Raw genomic sequence first — 17,986 nt, 5'->3', positions numbered from 1 at the left:
TTTGGATTATTTTAGAGATAATGATTTACGCCCAGCTCCAAAGTAAGGCCATCCACATGGTCAACTCTCCTACTCCGTTTGAGATGACACTTGTTAATTGGGACGACGTTTGCGGCAATACAAATACGTGCATGAACTCGACCCTGTGGCAGTAAGCAAGGAATCGAACAGATGTGCTTGGAAGAGCGACGGCAACAAACAAACAAACAAATTTAGGATGGCGATGGTGTGGACGGATCCCTCCAAACAAACATGCAAATCTTGCTCATGGATTGACCGTCCACACAAACATATCCAAATTTTCTTTACTTTGTTTATTATTAATTTCCCAGAGCTTCAATTTCAGCTTAACCAGAAAACCAAGGGGATTATCTCTCTCTGGTGTCTGGTCCACACCTAGCACCAACGCTTCCCCACTCCCTCTTGTTCCTTTCTACTCCCTCCGTTCCTAAATACTTGTTTTTCTAGAGATTTCAACAAATGACTACGTACGGCGCAAAATAAATGAATCTACACTTTAAAATATGTCTACATACATTCGTATGTTTAGTTCATTTAAAATGCCTAGAAAGACAAATATTTGGGAATGGAGGGAGTAGCTAGCATTTCCCTGTGTCTCTTGTAGCAACAGGAGCATGGCGCTGCCCAACGGAGCCGCCCCTTGTTGTCTTTTTCTGTCCTCTCCGTGTGCGTGTGCACGCACACTCGAACAAAACAAGGCAGCATGGCACCACTCGAGGCATCCTCAGAGTGTGCGTCGGTATTCTTTTTGGTGCACAAGAAAATAAACATACGCAGAGCCTAGTTCGAACAGGAACCCCTGGCTGCCACCGTAATGGATCCAGATAAACAATTCTAACTGCTGGGCATCTCGAGGTACAGCATCTGAAACCAACGGCTGGGATAACGCGGCCCGGGTGTGTAGGCTCATTCGCGTCACAGGCAGGGCAGGCTAGGCACGACACCTTCTACTAGTACAAGTCTCAATCATCAATACGGGGCCTGGTTCATATACGATCCTATGAACCTGATACGGACATATGACACGATTATTATTTTAGTTTGTACAGTTTGAATGTTATTTCGATGAAACCTTGGTTCGGAGTTGTGACGGCTTATAGTAGAGGGGACCAAAATATGTTTGTTCACGACAACCACGCTAGTGCAATGTTCCAATTAAGACAAACTAATCTAGGTCATCCCAGGTACAAGCTGAAGAACACTAAAAATATGCATGCATGTATGCTTTATTAGATTCTTTGTGTGCGTCCCATCATAAACAAGCTACTGATTCATTTTCAGGGGCATCTAGCTAGTTCAGTTTCCACAAGACAACTTGATAATAAAGTTACATATAAAAGTAGTATATGTTGGTAGAGCAGCTAGCACATAATTCATCTTTCTTTAGCTAGGCACCAACCAGAACTTCCTTCCTATTACTATTCCTTAATTTTGCCACTTGTTCTTCATACTTTAGGTGACAAGGAGTGCTGAATAAGGAGGGAATGTGCATGTATTTAGCAGCAAACTTCGCTCTAAAGACAGAGGACGCGGAGTAGCGACTTGGGTGAACCGTAAATTAAAAAAACTTTTAAACATGAAAAAAATTGGTGCCAAATAGTATAGAATGTTTCGAGCGCTCGCAAAGTTTCATGATGGAATTACATTCGTGGAAGCCTTGGCCAAAAAGTAAGCTACAGAGTAATGGGACGTGCTCCATGTTGCACTTCAACTTGGACTCAACCGAAGATCCGACCGACTGACTGATACTATCCTCAGAAGGCCGTCACCACCTCGAGATCCAAACTCCGAATCGCCCACACGATCCAAGAGTCCGCCGCTCCAATTCTGGGTGCTACAGGGAGCACCCACCGTCGCGCCAGCTGTTGTCTTCGCCCATACAACAGCAACCGTCGTCGCGATCCCGCATCACGCGCCGTCGACGCCGGAGGAAAATGATATAATTGGATTCTAAATCTTCTACTAACCTAATCGCCGGTCCGGGGTATGGTTGATTTTAGCAGACTATATATTTCAATACTAATATGGTCCGAGTATACTGATACTATTCTATGGTGCCATCTCACAGTACCGACACGATGTTCCTAGGACTGCACCACTAATCCAGGGCCTTCTAGTTACAAGCTCAAGAGCACTAACTTTATAAGATGCTTTGTGTGCGTCCAATGATAACGAAAATTCTATGCATGCTTAGATAGTGCCCTCGTCTGTTGCATCTGTTGTCAGCAAACCTAACATCCCTTTCTCAAAAGACAACTTAATAGAGCAATATAAATCACATAAGTAATCTTCTTTTAGGCACCAACCACATGTTCCTTTTTATTCCTTAATTTCCTAGTTCCTAGTTCTTTCCATACTATAGGTGATATTTACTGAAAAAGGAGGAAATGATGTTATATTTGGCCGCAAACCATCCTAGTACCAATAATCAAAAAATAAATCAAGATCTAAGGTGTAGGCAACAGGAGATTAACCGCTTGACCTTTTAGCCGTGAAGGTGGCATTCCTGAGGTCGGCTCATCTGTTCCGTTGATGAACTTCAAAAAGGATTCAAAATATTGATTACTTGACCTTTCAGGTGTGAAGGTGGCGTTTCTGAGCTTGGGTCATCTCTTCCCGTGATGAACAGTAAATTCAAAAATAAAACAAAATCAGAGCTTTGATAAAGTTTGGAAAATAAAACAATATTTTGAAACTGATTTTTCCCGGAGCTATTTGATGTCGTATGGCCACAAAATTCAGCACGCATCTGCATGCTGATTAACAATCTAGCTAGTGTGACTTGGTCTATGGGCGGTTGGCGCACGGCTTCCGTGTTGTCCATTCATTCAACGCATGATTTGAGAAGAAGAAGAAGAAGAAATATAACTATATAGTTCAGTGCCGTCATGACTTTTGCTGCTTGGGTCATACCTAGGCACATATCCATGGTCATGGACTCATGGATGTTTTGACAAGTTGCGTAGGCAGCAGCTAAAGCCGTTTAGTCGCATATCTCTGTCCCTAGCTAGTGTTGCCTAACAGGCGGATGGGAGTCGGATCTAGCTAGTAGGGGTGATAGGTCAAGAGGCAACCGCCTATAGCGCTGTACGTACGTGCACTTTGAATAAACTAACGCCCGCCAGTGGCCAAACAATGATATCACATCATCCGACCGGTACGCACGGTGTGTGATTAGAAAACCGATCCGATAAGTGAAATAAAATCCAAATATAGGTCGGTGCCGACCGCCCGTGTCGCGTGATTAGGAGCTAATTATCAGCGGTCTTCCATCATCATGGTTTTTTCCTACTAATATACTCTTTCTGTTTCAGAGTAAGTGTCACTGATGTTTCCTTCTTCTTCTTCTTCTTCTTCTCCTTTGCAGGTTGGATGTTTCCTTCTTCTTGGGAGAGACAGAAATTCAGGACGTCCACCTAGTGTTGGATTTGCAGAGGGCAGTTGTGATGCCATGGCAATGCATGCATGAGCTCCATTGATCATGCGGCAACAACCCGCTTTATCAAAAGGGGCGGCGACAACTAAGCAAATTTAGGGTGGTGTGTACATGCATCCAAATCGTATGTACTCCATTAATCACACAAGGTCAGACCCTAAAACAATGGTCAACCGACAGGCAGGACGTTCGGCTTTACAACCGACAGGCAGTGTTTCATTTAGAAGATGGGAGTGTGTGGTGTGGACGGAATTCGGCCGCGGTGAGCGCGTCGGCGGCGGCCAGGTAGCTAGCCGGACCCACACGCATAGACATACAATTAATGATCAGATGGACCCACAAATACATCCCTCAGTTTCCTGAATACAGCTTGATAAAGCTACATATAAAATGTTTTATTTTGTAAAACAGAGGCATAATATTTGCCTCAACCATGCTACATATAAAAGTAGTACATGTTGGTAGAGCAGCTAGCACATAATGAAATCTTCCTTTAGGCACCAACCAGAAACTCTTTTTTTATTCCTTAATTTTGCCACTTGTTCTTCGTACTTTAGGTGGTAAAAGAGTACTGAAAAAGGAGGGAATGTTGATGTATTTGGCCGCAAACTGTAGTAGCACTCAACCGACTGACCGACCACCTCATGCGTCTGTCCATTTTGAAGAAATATTTTTTTTTTGAAACGGAGGCAAAAGATTTGCCTCGTCGATTAATTAAGAAGAATAGAGTTGCCCGGTCAATTAATAGAAAACCGGGCGAAAACCAATACAAATAAACCACATACGGACTACTCCCAAAGTCTAAAACCCCGCGATCGCACCATCAACCTTACAGACATTTTCAACATGCAACAGACCCAAGCCCACACACATCTACATCGCAAAGGAATCCCCAAAAAAAAACACCACAACAGTAGACCAAAGACCCCCCAAAAACCACGATGATAAGCTAAACCATGAGGACGACCCAAAAGACCAAGGAGCAACCATTAAGCAGCCGCAGACGCCTTCCGTAAGGCATCACTCTTCTTGTTTTTGCTTTTGAGAGACTTCTCCACCTTCTTGATCTTGTCTTCGTTAAACTTTCCGGTCAGGATGCACGCAACTGCCTTACCAGACCCAGGGCTAGCCGCCTCCAAGCTAGAGAGCAAGTTGCAAAGCTCTTTTGCAAAGAGAGCATCGGAACAAGGTGCCAACACATTAGTCCCAACAACATCTCCACCTGGGGGCACCACTTGCCCAATGGTCACAGGCGAGCGAGTGACCGCGGCATCCAAACCTGCACACACCACAAAGTCGGTCTGGCTAGACTCCAAGGGCGGTGGTGAGGGTGTCGTGGGCACCGCCAAAGCCCCTAGCAAGCCCATCTCCTTTGGAATCACCACCGAAAGAGGTGGAGTGGACTCCTCACATAGCACTGTTAACTCAGGCATAATTTGTAGAACTGGAGCCACATCCTCAACGATCACTTCACCCCCAACATTAGTTGAAACCATAGAGCAGGGCCTAGAACGAGGAGAGAAACCTCCATAGAGGTCGACTTCCTCTCCATCTGCAGAACCAACTTGAAGCTCGGGGAGCAGAGACCCAATCGGCACAATCTGAAGTTTACCAACAGCAACCTCCGCCCTTGCCAAGACACTCTCAACACGCACAAGACATTCGCGAAGCTCAACGCAAAGTAGCTCAGCTTGCTGCTCAAGGACGGGCTGTAATGGCACATCGGCTTGGATGACGGATGCAGGCGGTGGAAGAACACATGGTTGCGGCGTGGTCTGGTCGACAGGTTGCTTCACACGGTCAAAAGCGAGCAATGTGGCCGAAACGGAGGCAATTTCTGCAACGGATTGGATCCCTGCAGGAGTGTGCTCGATGACCCGACAGAGACACCGAAAACATCTATCTCTCAGCCATGCCGGAGGAGGCAGCCGTGCATTGAAGGTAGGGCGATGAAAAGCCGGAGGAGGCGTCGAACGACGCCCCTTCGAGACTAGCTGCCAACCCCCCAACTCATCCCCGCACGGAGCAGCCGCACAACACTCGAGAACGGCAGGTGCCTCATTCCGATGAAAGCATCCACGCCAATCCCCCCAACCAGGGCGCACGGGCGGTACGACACGGTCACCTCCAGCAACGACCTGCGGCGTAGGAGCAGCGGGCGCCGCGTCCGAGGATGTCATCGCCTTCCGCCTCCCAATGGCCATGCATGATTAATCGGCAACATGAAGTTGTCACGTCACTTATAGAGAACCTGATAATAGTCCACTTGTATAAATTAATTTTCCATGCTCATGGCCATGCATGATTTGGCAAATCATATGTAGCCTGCTAAAGCCATTTCGTCCCTAGTGTAACAAACGGACAGTGTTCAAAGGTCGAAGGTCAAGAGCAAGTATATACAAAGGTAATGTAAATAAAGTATAAGAGTTTGTTTTCCCAAGTTGAAACAGAGAGAAGACAAATGTGTTATACAATCAAGAGTCGGTTGCAACAAATGTACAAAGAAACTTGGTGAGAAATAAGGTGGACCAAATATTAATAAAGTAATATATATAACAAAATGTAAATTATATGTCACAAAATTGTTAGGGCCTCTCTCATTTAGGGCTAAACTTTGACGGTATATTTAAGTAAAAAATGTAAATTATATGTGACAAAGATTATACTTTGAAAATTCTTTTCAAATACAAACCCAACAATATAATTTTGTATCATATCCTTATAATTTATACTTTGTTAGTTTTGTAGATGGTCAAAGTTTACCCAAAATACAAGGGGCCAATAAACCTAGAGAGATATAGTACTATATATACTGGCTATATATGACATGGCATTAAAATTTAATCAACTTGCGGTTGACTTTTATTACTATTAAAATTGCTATGGCAATGGCTGATGCGCTTATGCAGTGCTCCTAATAAAATAAATCTACCACAAGATGATCATTAACATATTTGCAATAAAAAAAGATGAACATTAACATCAGCTGATACGACACAGTTTGCGACTAAACAATGGTTGGATGGATGAAATTATGAAATCCAAATAATTCGGCCGTGCCGTTAGTTTGTTCGTGGGCAGTTCTTTTAATTGCAGATAAGTTCCGGCCTAATACATATACGCTGAATCAAGCGAAATGATTAATCTAGTCTAACAAACCATGTAGTAAATAAAATTTATGTTCGAAAACCGACAACTCAAGGAACCAAGCGAGCGAGAACGGGTCTATATATGTTGTGGATTTCTTTAGTTTTCATTCAAAGACGACGACAGTAATGTTGTTGTTTTTCCATGGCAAAACAAACTGAAATTGTGGTTGTTTTCATGCATATAGAGTGTCCGACTTCGAGTGGACACTTGTCATGTTGCGGCGATATATACGTGCATAAACTTTGGTCCTATGGCAACAACCAAACAATTTAGGATGGTGGTGGTGGTGTGGACGGATCCCCCAAAGCAAGCATGCATGCAAATCGTGCTCCATGCATCACACCAGCCGCTCCTTGGAGAATGCATGGCCACCCTAGCTAACTTTAGGCAAGCACATTTCAAGACCTTTTCCCTTTCGTTTATATGTTGATAAAGACCTTTTTTCCCTTTGTTTATATGTTGATTGTTATCATGCGTACCCATTTTCTGGACCACCCAAAAGGATACATCTTCTAAAAGTTTTTTACAATTTTCTTGAAAATATTTTGAAAGTTTTTCATGACCCTAAAATGACATACCAATACAACCCAAAGTTAATAAACTGAGACCACCCCCTCCTCCCCGGGAAATAAATAAATGAAAAATAAATTGAGACCCTACGAGGCTTCGAACTGTAAAGCCTGGCTCGGACTGTCCAGGGTCCAAGCCCGCTATAATCGGATTTTTTAAGCAATTTCTAATGCAAAATATGACATGAAGCAATTTGCGACAAACGAGAGGAGGCCCATGCGAGTATATATATCCGGCCCCTATTCCCCAAATCCCTTTCCATCCTCCGCACCGTACGACCGCAACAACCTCCCCTTTTTCCGCCGGCGAGCGACCGATCCGGCGGACGGACCATGGCCGCGCTCGTCGGCGACGCCGCCTACTGGCTGGCGGAGCACCCGGACATCGTGGGCTTCCGCTGGAGCCCCTCGGGCCTCTGGTTCTCCACCTGGGCCTTCCTCCTCGGCTTCCTGGCCACCTACGTGTCCCTCTGCCTCGCCGCCGACGCGCTCCTCCGCCGCCGGAAGCAGCCGCTCCCCCTGGGGCCCCTCCCGGCAGCGCACGCGCTCCTCATGGCCGCCGTCTCGGCCGCCATCTTCGCCGGCACGCTGCTGTCGGCGGTGGCGGAGATACGGGACACGCGGTGGTCGTGGCGGGGCCGGAGCCGGACCACGCCGCTCCGCTGGCTCCTCTGCTTCCCGCCGGGGACCCGCTCGTCGGGCCGCGTCTTCTTCTGGTCCTACGCCTACTACCTCTCCCGGTACCTCCACGCGGCGCGCGGCGTGTTCGCGGTGCTCAGGCGCCGGCGCGGGGCGGCCGCCCGGGCGTTGGCGCACGCGGCCTCCGTCGCCATGGCGTTCCTGTGGCTCGAGTTCTCGCAGTCGTTCCAGGTGCTGGCCATCCTCGCGTCCACGCTCGCCCACGCCGTCGCCTTCGGGTTCCGCTTCTGGGTCGACAGCGCGGGGCTCCCGGCGGCGCGCGCCGCGCGGAGCGGGTCGCTGGCCTGCCAGCTCGGGCTGCTGGGGTGCAACCTGGTGTGCCACGCGGGGGTGGTGTGGATGCACTTCGGCGGGGCGATGGCCGGCGGGTGCAGCGGCATCGGGGCGTGGGTGGTCAACACGCTGCTCAACGCCGCCCTGCTCTGGGTGTTCCTGCACTGCTACGGCGGCACGCGCGGCGTCTGCGACGACGACGTCGTAGCCGCCGCCGCCGCCGCCACCGCCACGGTGAGCCTGAAGAAGAAGAAGAAGAAGGGGATGTGAGAGCGGCGTGAGGTGATCAGGGCCCCAACCAACCAACCATTGTAATATACTCCTACTGTAGTACAATCCATTGGTGTGCTGTACATATAGGTAGAGGCCGGCATTGGCATCGGCATCGGCATTCGGCATCTGGCATCCCAATGAGATGAGATGAGATGAGCAGGTGACTCGCTGCTGCTATAAACCAAAGCAAAAAACAGAAAAGAAAACAAAATTCAATTCTAATTTATAGAGATGGGTACACATACATAGATAGATAGGAGCACATACATATATGCACGGGTGGATCGACGATTGGATCGAACCCCTGCCGCTGCTGCTGCTGATTAACTCGATTCTTATGCTCTGTTCTTGTGTTCTTGGCAAGGGGAATTTTCTCCTCTTCTTCTTCTTTTTGGTTGATTCGGTTCAGTGGGTGACATCTGAACTGGAAAGAAAACATCTAAGCTTCCTTTTGGATGCAACTGAGCCTGTGTGTGTCTCTGCCTGTGATCCCATGCCAACTGCCGTGCTCGGCGTCGCGTCTGGAGTCTCAAGTGCCATGCCGCTCTGTCTTGTTCGTGTTCGAGCGCAGAGAAGAAGAAGACAGACACGGAGCACAAGCCAACAAGGGGCGGCTCCGTTTTCTGGTTAAGCTGTACGTAGCTGAAATGAAGCAAAGCTACTGCAGCTGTCACGTGAGCAAGGAAGGCCACACACACGCCGACAAAGAGTGAGATGGCCATTGCTGATGCTGCTGCTGCTGCTGCTGTTGCGTCGATCCGCTGTCTGTGCAGAGGGGAGGCGTCCGGCGTCCATGCCCTGCTGCTGCTGTTGCCTCGCCACTGTCTGTGCAGAGCACTGTGAAGCAGCAGCGATTAAACTGGAGAGAACATGCCGAGCTGGCCGTGGCCGGAGCTGCGTTGCATGCCTCAACCCCAACGACACGCCTGGTCTGGACCGCCGTGTCTGTCACGTGTACGTAGCACACCACGGGTGTGTGGCTTTTTTTTTTCTTTAACACAGACAGTACAGACGCAAGCGCTCATATACATGTGCATACACCCACCCCTATGAACATGAGCGCCTTCGAAACAAACACTGAGCCGGCATATCATCTTAAAATCTACGAAGTCGCCATAGGCACCTCGTCGTCGTCGTCGACGGGAAACGTCTCCTCCCACTGAATGCGCATCGCCGGAAATCCTGAAATAAATCCAGAAATAAATGCGAGCACCATGACTTGAACCCCGGCGGGCTGGGGATACCACAGTCCCTCTAACCATCCAATCACAGGTTGGTTCGCACCACGGGTGCGTGCTGAGTTATAACAATTCATTAAAATTCTACCACGGGCAACCGTGTGTGTTGCGTTGCAGGTGCTTCCTCTGTGAGGATCCCCCCTCCTGTTCAGACCGACCTCTCCCTGCAAGTGGGCCCAGCCAGGCCAGGCCAGGGCCTACCGACCGGTCAATGGCCGAACAGGTCGGCTCCCTCCGCCGTCCACGTGCCAGGGGAGTTGCTACGCTCGAGTGGTCCACTCATAGCATCACCTCTGAGAAAAATATCAAGAGTTCCTAGCCCTCCCATGCTTCCATGATCCGGGAGCTCCTGGGCGCTGGATCATCCAGGCCAGGCCGTCATAGACCGCTTCCTGGCGGGCGGCGCGACGGGAGTCCTGAGCACCACCGACAATAACAAGTTAAAGAAGTTGCACCTGCAGCACGGCGAGCTGCGCACGTAGCTGAAGGAGGTGAAGATGCGGAAAGAGTGCATGGAGGAGGCCATGGCAAAGAAGCGCGCCATGGGGGACCAGATTGCGGTCTTGCTTAACCCCGATCTAGGTGACATGGGAGAGGAGGAGATGATGGCCTTCGTCGGCAAGCTGATGCCGGTGCGGGTCGCCATCTCTGAATGCGCAAACCAGGTACTCCTGAACCTGGGGATGGAGAACATCATTCGCGCGCTCCAGGCGCCTGGGGTGCCACCACCGCAACAACTCTTCGCTGGAAGTACCTTTGAGTCTAGTAGCACCAGCACCAACACTGGGATGGAGATGCAGCAGATGCATATGGTGATGCCTCCAACTCAAGGATTCGCCGTAGGGATGGATATGCACCATATGTCAATGGCGATGCCTCCGCCGGGCTTGGCCTACGGCATGAATATGCAGCAGATTCTTATGTCGATTCCTCCACCGTCCGGGTTTGACGTTGGGATGGAGATGCAACAGATGGGTATGGTGATGTCGTCGCAACCAGAGTTTTCCACCGGGACGGAGAAGCAGCAGGTGACTATGGCGATGCCGCCGCCAGAGTTCCCTGCTGATATGGAGATGCCGCCACCCATGGGGATAGCCGCTGGGACAGAGATGGTGCAGCAGGCGACCGGGACGAACATGGGGGTTCCCATACTGAGGAGAAGAAGACAAGATCCATATCGAGTTATGAGCACGAGTGCGAGTCCGAGAGTGATGGTCTGAGTGTGTCTGAGTTAAACTATCCATTGACGCATCGTATGCATGGATGGATGTCGATCTCTTAATTCATTGCCAATCTAGTTATATTATTCATCGTGCTTGCAGGTGATGATCTATCTACCTGTGTGGAAGATTCATTATCATAGTATTAATGGCTTGCAATCTTTGTATTTGTGGTACCTTGACAGAAAAGTAAGGAATGAATACTATTAAGCCTTTTTCTTTAATTATATCTGCTGGCAACAACACAAGAATGAACTGTTATGTAGTCGTGAGTCTTGACCATTCCGGGAAAGAGAAATTTATATCCTCGTCTGAATTAAAAGTTTTTATAAGATATTTATTGGACATGAGAATTGCATATATTTTGAAAGATTTGAAACATAGATAAAATTGTGAACGCTTCTAGATTGAATTGAACAGTTGACTCCGTGTTAGACAGGGGACACCATGGCTTTATCAAAACAAAAACATGCATGCATGGCCATGATGCATGGAAAAATAATACGCCTACTAAGAGCATCTCCAGCCGCTGGCACCCCAAAAACACCACAGAACCAAAAAAGGTTGGTGTCTTGGGGGTCATCCGGCGAAATTCGGCGAAATAAAGAGGGCATCTTCCCAGACACACCTCACCTCAAGCAAAACTTTGTGAGGCATCTAATATTTTTGGTTTTTTCTATGTGCCTATGTATTGTCCGAGGAGAAAAAGACATGACAGCACTGAGCTATATACTCTTCTTCTTTTCTCTCTCCTTCTGGAATCATCCATTGAATGATCAACAACACACAAAAGCCGTGTGCCACCTTCCCATCGATTGAGTCACTCTAGATAGATACTACGATATCTGTCCTGGTTTACTAGTCTTTCTTGTATTCTGGATCATTTTTAAGTATGATTTTAATTCATTTAATATATATTTTTTGATAAAAGAGAGCGCCCGCTCCGATTTCCATTAACAGAAATCACCAAGTCTTGTTACAGAACAAAGGAAAACACAACAACCCCAACACGACCCTTCCGGCTGATCCATCCTACTGCCATATTGGGGAAGGAGGAGAAGCCATCCCTTCCCCTCTCCGAAAACCCAAATACAGCAGGGAAGGAACCTGAGGAGAGTGCTCCAAGGTCTAGAAACGAGGATATAGCCCCAGAACGACAACCCATTCTGTTATAAGAACAGAGGCTACAAAAGGAGACAACCAGGTATAACAGCAAATTCAATCTTACAGGAACATCTACTTAGTCCGAACATCAGCAAAACGAAGCGAAGCCGTTATGAGAAGGTAGAAGCCATATCCATCGCAGCAAGGAGAGCATCTGCTACCCTTCGATCCTCCCAGTCTTCAGGCGCCACCCATACGCCGCCTTGAATATTTCTTCTGCCACCTTACTTACTAGCTTCACTCCAGCCTCCATCAGCTTACTTCTTACGGGATTTGTCTGCAAAATATTCCAATCATTTAGATTTTTAATAAACAAGGACACAGGAACACAGGGATCATTCACCCTATTGTTGTCAAATATCACACTATTTCTAAGCTTCCAAATAGTCCAGCAGATCGCTGAAACTCCTATCATGACCAGGTTTTTTTCATCTTTGCCAAAGGTATTTACCCAAGTTTTCATGACACCATCTAGTGTGTCTGGAATGTCCTTAAGATTAAAGGCACATTTTAGTATGTTCCATAATAATCTAGCAACCGAACAGGTCAAAAAAAGATGGTTTATGTCCTCTCCTTTCCCACAAAAGGGGCATTTATCATCTCCCTTCCACCCCCTACGAATCAAATTATCCTTTGTGAGGATACTCCCCCTAAGTGCCAACCACATGAACACCTTGATTCTAGGTGGCATTTTAATCTTACACATATATAAGTGTGGATATTTGACACCGTTTTCAATCAGGTGCCTATAAAAGGATTTTACTGTATAAACTCCCTTCTTATCAAGAGTCCACTTAATCTCATCCCTCTCCTCATTCAAAGTTACCTCATTACAAGCCTCTTTAATATGCCCCCACAATTCTCTTGCATCTCCCAGTAAGGTTCTTCTAAACTGAACATTATCTAATCCATTATCAAAAACTTCTTTATCCATTTTCTTTTTATCAAAGCACAGATCATATAATCTAGGAAAGTTCTTTTTTAGAGGAGCACTACCGATCCACCAATCCTCCCAGAAATGAGCTCTTTTGCCGTTCCCAACTTTAAACTTACACAGAGAGACAAAATGCTCTCTGTGTTTCAATATCCCTTTCCAGAACTGTGAATCACCCTGTTTAGCCAAAACATTGCCCACGCTTTTATTCTTGACATACTTTTCTAAAACTATACTTTGCCACACACCCTCAGTCGTATATAATTTCCACCACCACTTACATAGCAAAGCCTTATTCATATAGGCTAAATTTTGTATCCCCAGGCCCCCCATATCTTTTGGCCTGCAAACCTCAGACCATTTCACCAAATGGTATTTCCTCTTCTGATCATCTTCTTGCCATAATAATCTAGCTCTAAAGAAATCAATGCGCTTCTCAACCCCCACCGGGAGCCCATAAAAGGACATCATAAAGTAGGGTATGCCTGCAAGGGCAGATTGTATCAAAGTAACTCTCCCTGCACTAGCTAACAGTCTCCCTTGCCAAGTTTCACATTTTTTCTCCATCTTAGTCTCAGGGGGCTTTCAATGTTTATTTCTGATTCTATATTTATCAACAGGTAACCCTAGGTACTTCATAGGTAAAGCACCCACTGGGCAAGTAAATATTTTTGCATATTCATCTCTCTTATCAATCGCTGCTCCAAATAGGAAAAGTTCACTTTTATGAAAATTAATCTTCAAACCCGACATTTGTTCAAACAAACACAGAATATATTTCAAGTTTTGTGCACTATCCATATCATCTTGTATCAGGAATATAGTGTCATCTGCATACTGCAACATGTTGACCCCATTAGTTGTATACTCACTCAAAACCCCTTTAACTAGCCCATTTTCTCTAGCCTTATTCAACATAATTGCTAGAGCATCAGCAGCCAAATCAAAATTTAGGGGAGATAAAGAATCCCCTTGTCTCAGGCCTTTATAGGAACAAAAGTATTTTCTTAAATTTTCATTAACTTTAACACAAACCTTCCCCCCTCTAACTATTTCCATGACCCAGTCAACCCATTTGTCTGGAAACCCTTTCAGTTTAAGCATTTGAAACAAAAAAGACCATTTGATTTTATCATAAGCCTTTTCAAAGTCAATTTTTAAAAGCACAGCACTTTGCTTATTCTTTTTAATACTATTCAAAGCCTCATGTAAGATCAGGACCCCCTCCATGATATATCTACCCTTGACAAAGGCAGTTTGTACAGGGGAGATGACCTCAGCAGCTACCAAATTAAGTCTGTTCATTAAGACTTTGGTTATAATTTTAAAACATACATTTAGTAGACAAATAGGTCTGAACTTCTGAATTTGATTAGCACCAGTCCCTTTTGGGACCAGGGTTATGATACCATAATTCAGTCTACTGATATCAATTTTCCTACTGGCAAACTCATCCAGTAAAGCTTTTAAATCAAATTTCACCAACCCCCAATAGTGTTGGTAAAATTCAGCTGTGAAGCCATCTGGCCCAGGAGATTTATTGTGTGCCATTTTAAAGACTACCTTTTTAATCTCCTCCAAAGAGAATTCTTCCACCAACAGATTAGCATATTCGATTGGAATCCTATCAGGATTATCAATACTTAGGGAAACAGAGGAATTATCTGGGTGGCCAAATAAGTTTTTGTAGAAAGTAGTGATATAATCCATCAAATTTTTATCTCCTTCTATCACTCCCTCCTCTTGTTCTAATCTAGAAATTTTATTCCTCCTAAGCCTCCCATTTGCTTTTGGCATGAAAGAATTTAGTATTACTGTCTCCCTCCAACAATTCATCAGTTTTGGCTCTCTGTTTCCATTTAGCCTATTCTTGTTTGAGCAATCTATCAAGCTGGGCCCTCAACTCAATCTGTTCCTTTCTATCATCAGCTGTAAGGCCATTAACCTCACAATTTTTATCAATGATATCTAATTTGAGTAGAATATCTTTCTTTAGCTCCATATACCAAGCATTCATGTTTCTATTTCACCCCTTAAGTTTGGGTCTCAACATTCTAAATTTCCCCAGCAACCTGTCTATGCTGTCTCCCTTAATGGAAGAATCAGTCCAAACTTTCTGAACAATTTTATCAATCCCATCTCTCTTGAACCATGCATTTTCAAATCTGAAAATTGGTTCAGTTTTTTGAAAATCCCCAGAATCCAAATAGAGAGGAGTATGATCTGATTTTTCCCTAGTTAGAGTTGTTACATGGGTTAAAGGGTATACCTCTTCCCAATCAGTGCTACATAGAATTCTATCTAGTTTCTCAAATGTGGGATTCTGCATATAATTGCCCCAAGTAAATTTCCTCCCATTCATGTCCAATTCTCTCACCCCAGCTTGTTCCAAAATGGCATTGAAAAGGAAACTCCAATGTCCAGGGGATCCTGGTTTATTTTTCTCACTGGCTTTCCTAATAATGTTAAAGTCCCCTCCAATTAGAATAGGGTTTATAGAATTTTGAAAAACTCTGGATAGCTCAGCCAGGAACAAGGCTTTCCTCTCTGGCTGTGCCTCCCCATATATCAACACCAGGTCCCAAATGAACCTTTTATCAATATATTGGACTGTCATTTTAATGTGATAATCCCCCTCATCCTGAGAGATTACATCAAGTGTGGTATAATTCACACCTAGTAAGAGGCCACCAGATTTCCCCCTAGCTGGGGTGAAATGCCAATGGAAATCCCTTCCTGCACAGACCTGCTATAATTAATTTCTGGAAAACTGCTGTCTCATGGTCTCCTGCAGACCCAGGAAGTCGACTTTCATGTCCATAATCATCTCTCTTAAAAATCTTTTCTTGATATCACCCCCAAAACCTCTCATATTCCAAAAAATGCCCCTCATCTCTTTTTCTTTTTCTTCTTATCCGAAGACTCTAGATTTCTGACAACTGAGGCAATTTTAACTCCAGAACCTCTGGTAGTTTTGCCTTTTTTTCAACTTTTTTTGATGAGAAAAAACCCCTCACTATTTCCCATTCCTCATTCTCATCTTCCTCTTTTTTATTATCTTCATCTTCTAACAGATCTAATAGAGAATATTCTCCAGTGTCAAGAAAGTCATGCTCCTCAGGCATGTGGTTTTTTTCCCGTTTATTGTTATAGTCAGTCAGCCACATATCAATTCTGGCCTGTTCAGCCGTTTTAATTAATTCTAGATTATAATTAACAATATCAGGTTTAGAACCTAAGCTAACCCCAACCCCCTCAGCAATCTGCTGTAAAATATCATTCGGCCTAGATATGACATCAGAAGAAGAATACTCACCATAATTGTTCTTCTGTGCCACTCTCTCTTTAGCCAAATCAGTGATCTTTTTATCTTCCTTGCCTTTCAGTCTAGTGCATCTTCTCAGTTCTTCCTCATCTTGGGATTCCAACTCTCCTATACCAGCCTTTTTGATTTTGGTCTCAAAAGATTCAGTTTCCTGACTTGCAGTATAGTCCATAGGCTCCATATAACCCAGGCCCACTGCCTGTTCCATTAGTTCCAGCTCTGACATTCCTCCCCCACTTTCTTTATTATCTTCTGCTACAACTCCTTCTCCTGAATTTTCCTTCTCATCTTCACTCCCAAGCTGTTTTTCCCCTGATTGAGACCCTCTCACATCTTCACTGACCTTCAGATTAATCTGCAGTAGTTCATGTTGTCTCTTAACTTCCCTCTCTAAAGATTTCCTAATAATATCCATCTCCTTTCTCTTTTTTTCCTCCAACATCAGTTGAGCAGTCTGCCTTGCTGCCAGCTCCTCTGCTTTCTGCAATCTAGCTTTTAAACTTTCTTCTTCTCCTTGTCTTTCTCCAACAGTTGCCACCTCTGCCTTGTCCTTGACCAACTCATTTTCCTGGGACACATTCCCTGCTTTCAGAATCGCCTGCTCATACTGCTTTAATCCCAAACTCCCTAGACTGACCAATGACTTTGCAGGTTCAGATTGTTTACTTTTTTTCTGCACCTCCTTCTCCCTTTGTGTATCATGGCTCTCTAAGTCCAGATAATCAAAGGTTTTCCTTTTGTTTCCCTCCTCAAACTTGTACCAACCTTGTTCAGCGACTGAATCAAACTCAAAGCCTATATCATACAACAACAGGTCCTTGGTAGTGATTTCTGTGTCGGCAGGAACCTTATGTAAGTCCCTAACCCCCACTTTCACTCTTATGTCCTCCCTGGAATGAATATGCTCAACATCCACTTCAACCACTGGCCCCAAAGATGAACCAATCTCACAAACTCCCAAATAATGTCTCAGGTTATCAGGGACCCCCCACATTTTTATCCAGACTGAATGTAACTTCCCCTTGGCCCTGTCATCTGGACTCCAGAAGTCAACCTCAACCATGGCACCAGTTCCCAGCAAAGTAAATTTGCCAAAGTTTCTCAACTCCACCAATTTGGCTTTACTAGGAAATCTCATAAGAAAGGTTGTAGGACTCTGAAACTTGGCTCTCCAAGTCCACCCCCAGTCAAACATCTTGCTGAAGCCATAAGCCACTGTGGTATCATTCAACTGCCCCTCATGCACAGTCACCAGAGCCATAGGATCGATGTGCTCAGTAGCTACAATTTCCTTAGTGTTTTGCACCAGAAGACACCCCAAACCCCTGGCTCCATACCCCACATATTTAGCAACTGGCTTAGGCTGTTTAAGAATGGTGCTTTCCTCAGTATTATGAGATGGTCTTTGGCACACCACACAGAAAACCTTATTTTTGCAATCACTCTTCACATGCCCCTGTTCCTTACACTTCACACAAAAGAGCTCTTTTGGATTTCCAATCTCCTTCTTCTTGGCTGTGTCCTTTTGTCCTTCCACTCTAGCATTTGCTTGTTGCAGCAAGGTCTCTTGTTTTGGCATGTTGGACAGTAAGAATTGATATTGCTGTGCCAATTGTTCTTGAGGCATAAGACCAAACTGTCCCAGCCCCATCCTCACCGGCACAAGCTGAGGAAAATTGCTGTT

The 17,986-nt window shown here is 45.5% G+C and overlaps 1 protein-coding gene and 1 pseudogene across 1 annotated transcript; both read left to right on the top strand.

Annotated features, from left to right (window-relative positions):
* Positions 1 to 7,428: 7,428 nt before the first annotated feature.
* On the top strand, positions 7,429 to 8,647 carry LOC119304999 (elongation of fatty acids protein 3-like). Its single transcript, XM_037581643.1, has one exon. The coding sequence runs from the start codon at positions 7,510 to 7,512 to the stop codon at positions 8,416 to 8,418; it is 909 nt and encodes a 302-aa protein (XP_037437540.1). The 5' UTR covers positions 7,429 to 7,509; the 3' UTR covers positions 8,419 to 8,647.
* A 488-nt stretch (positions 8,648 to 9,135) lies between these two features.
* On the top strand, positions 9,136 to 10,879 carry LOC119306249 (annotated as a pseudogene).
* The last annotated feature ends 7,107 nt before the right edge of the window (positions 10,880 to 17,986 follow it).

This window comes from Triticum dicoccoides, chromosome 5B (assembly GCF_002162155.2).
Source record: "Triticum dicoccoides isolate Atlit2015 ecotype Zavitan chromosome 5B, WEW_v2.0, whole genome shotgun sequence".
Classification (NCBI taxonomy): domain Eukaryota; kingdom Viridiplantae; phylum Streptophyta; class Magnoliopsida; order Poales; family Poaceae; genus Triticum; species Triticum dicoccoides.
This window is presented reverse-complemented; position numbering and strand designations above follow the sequence as displayed.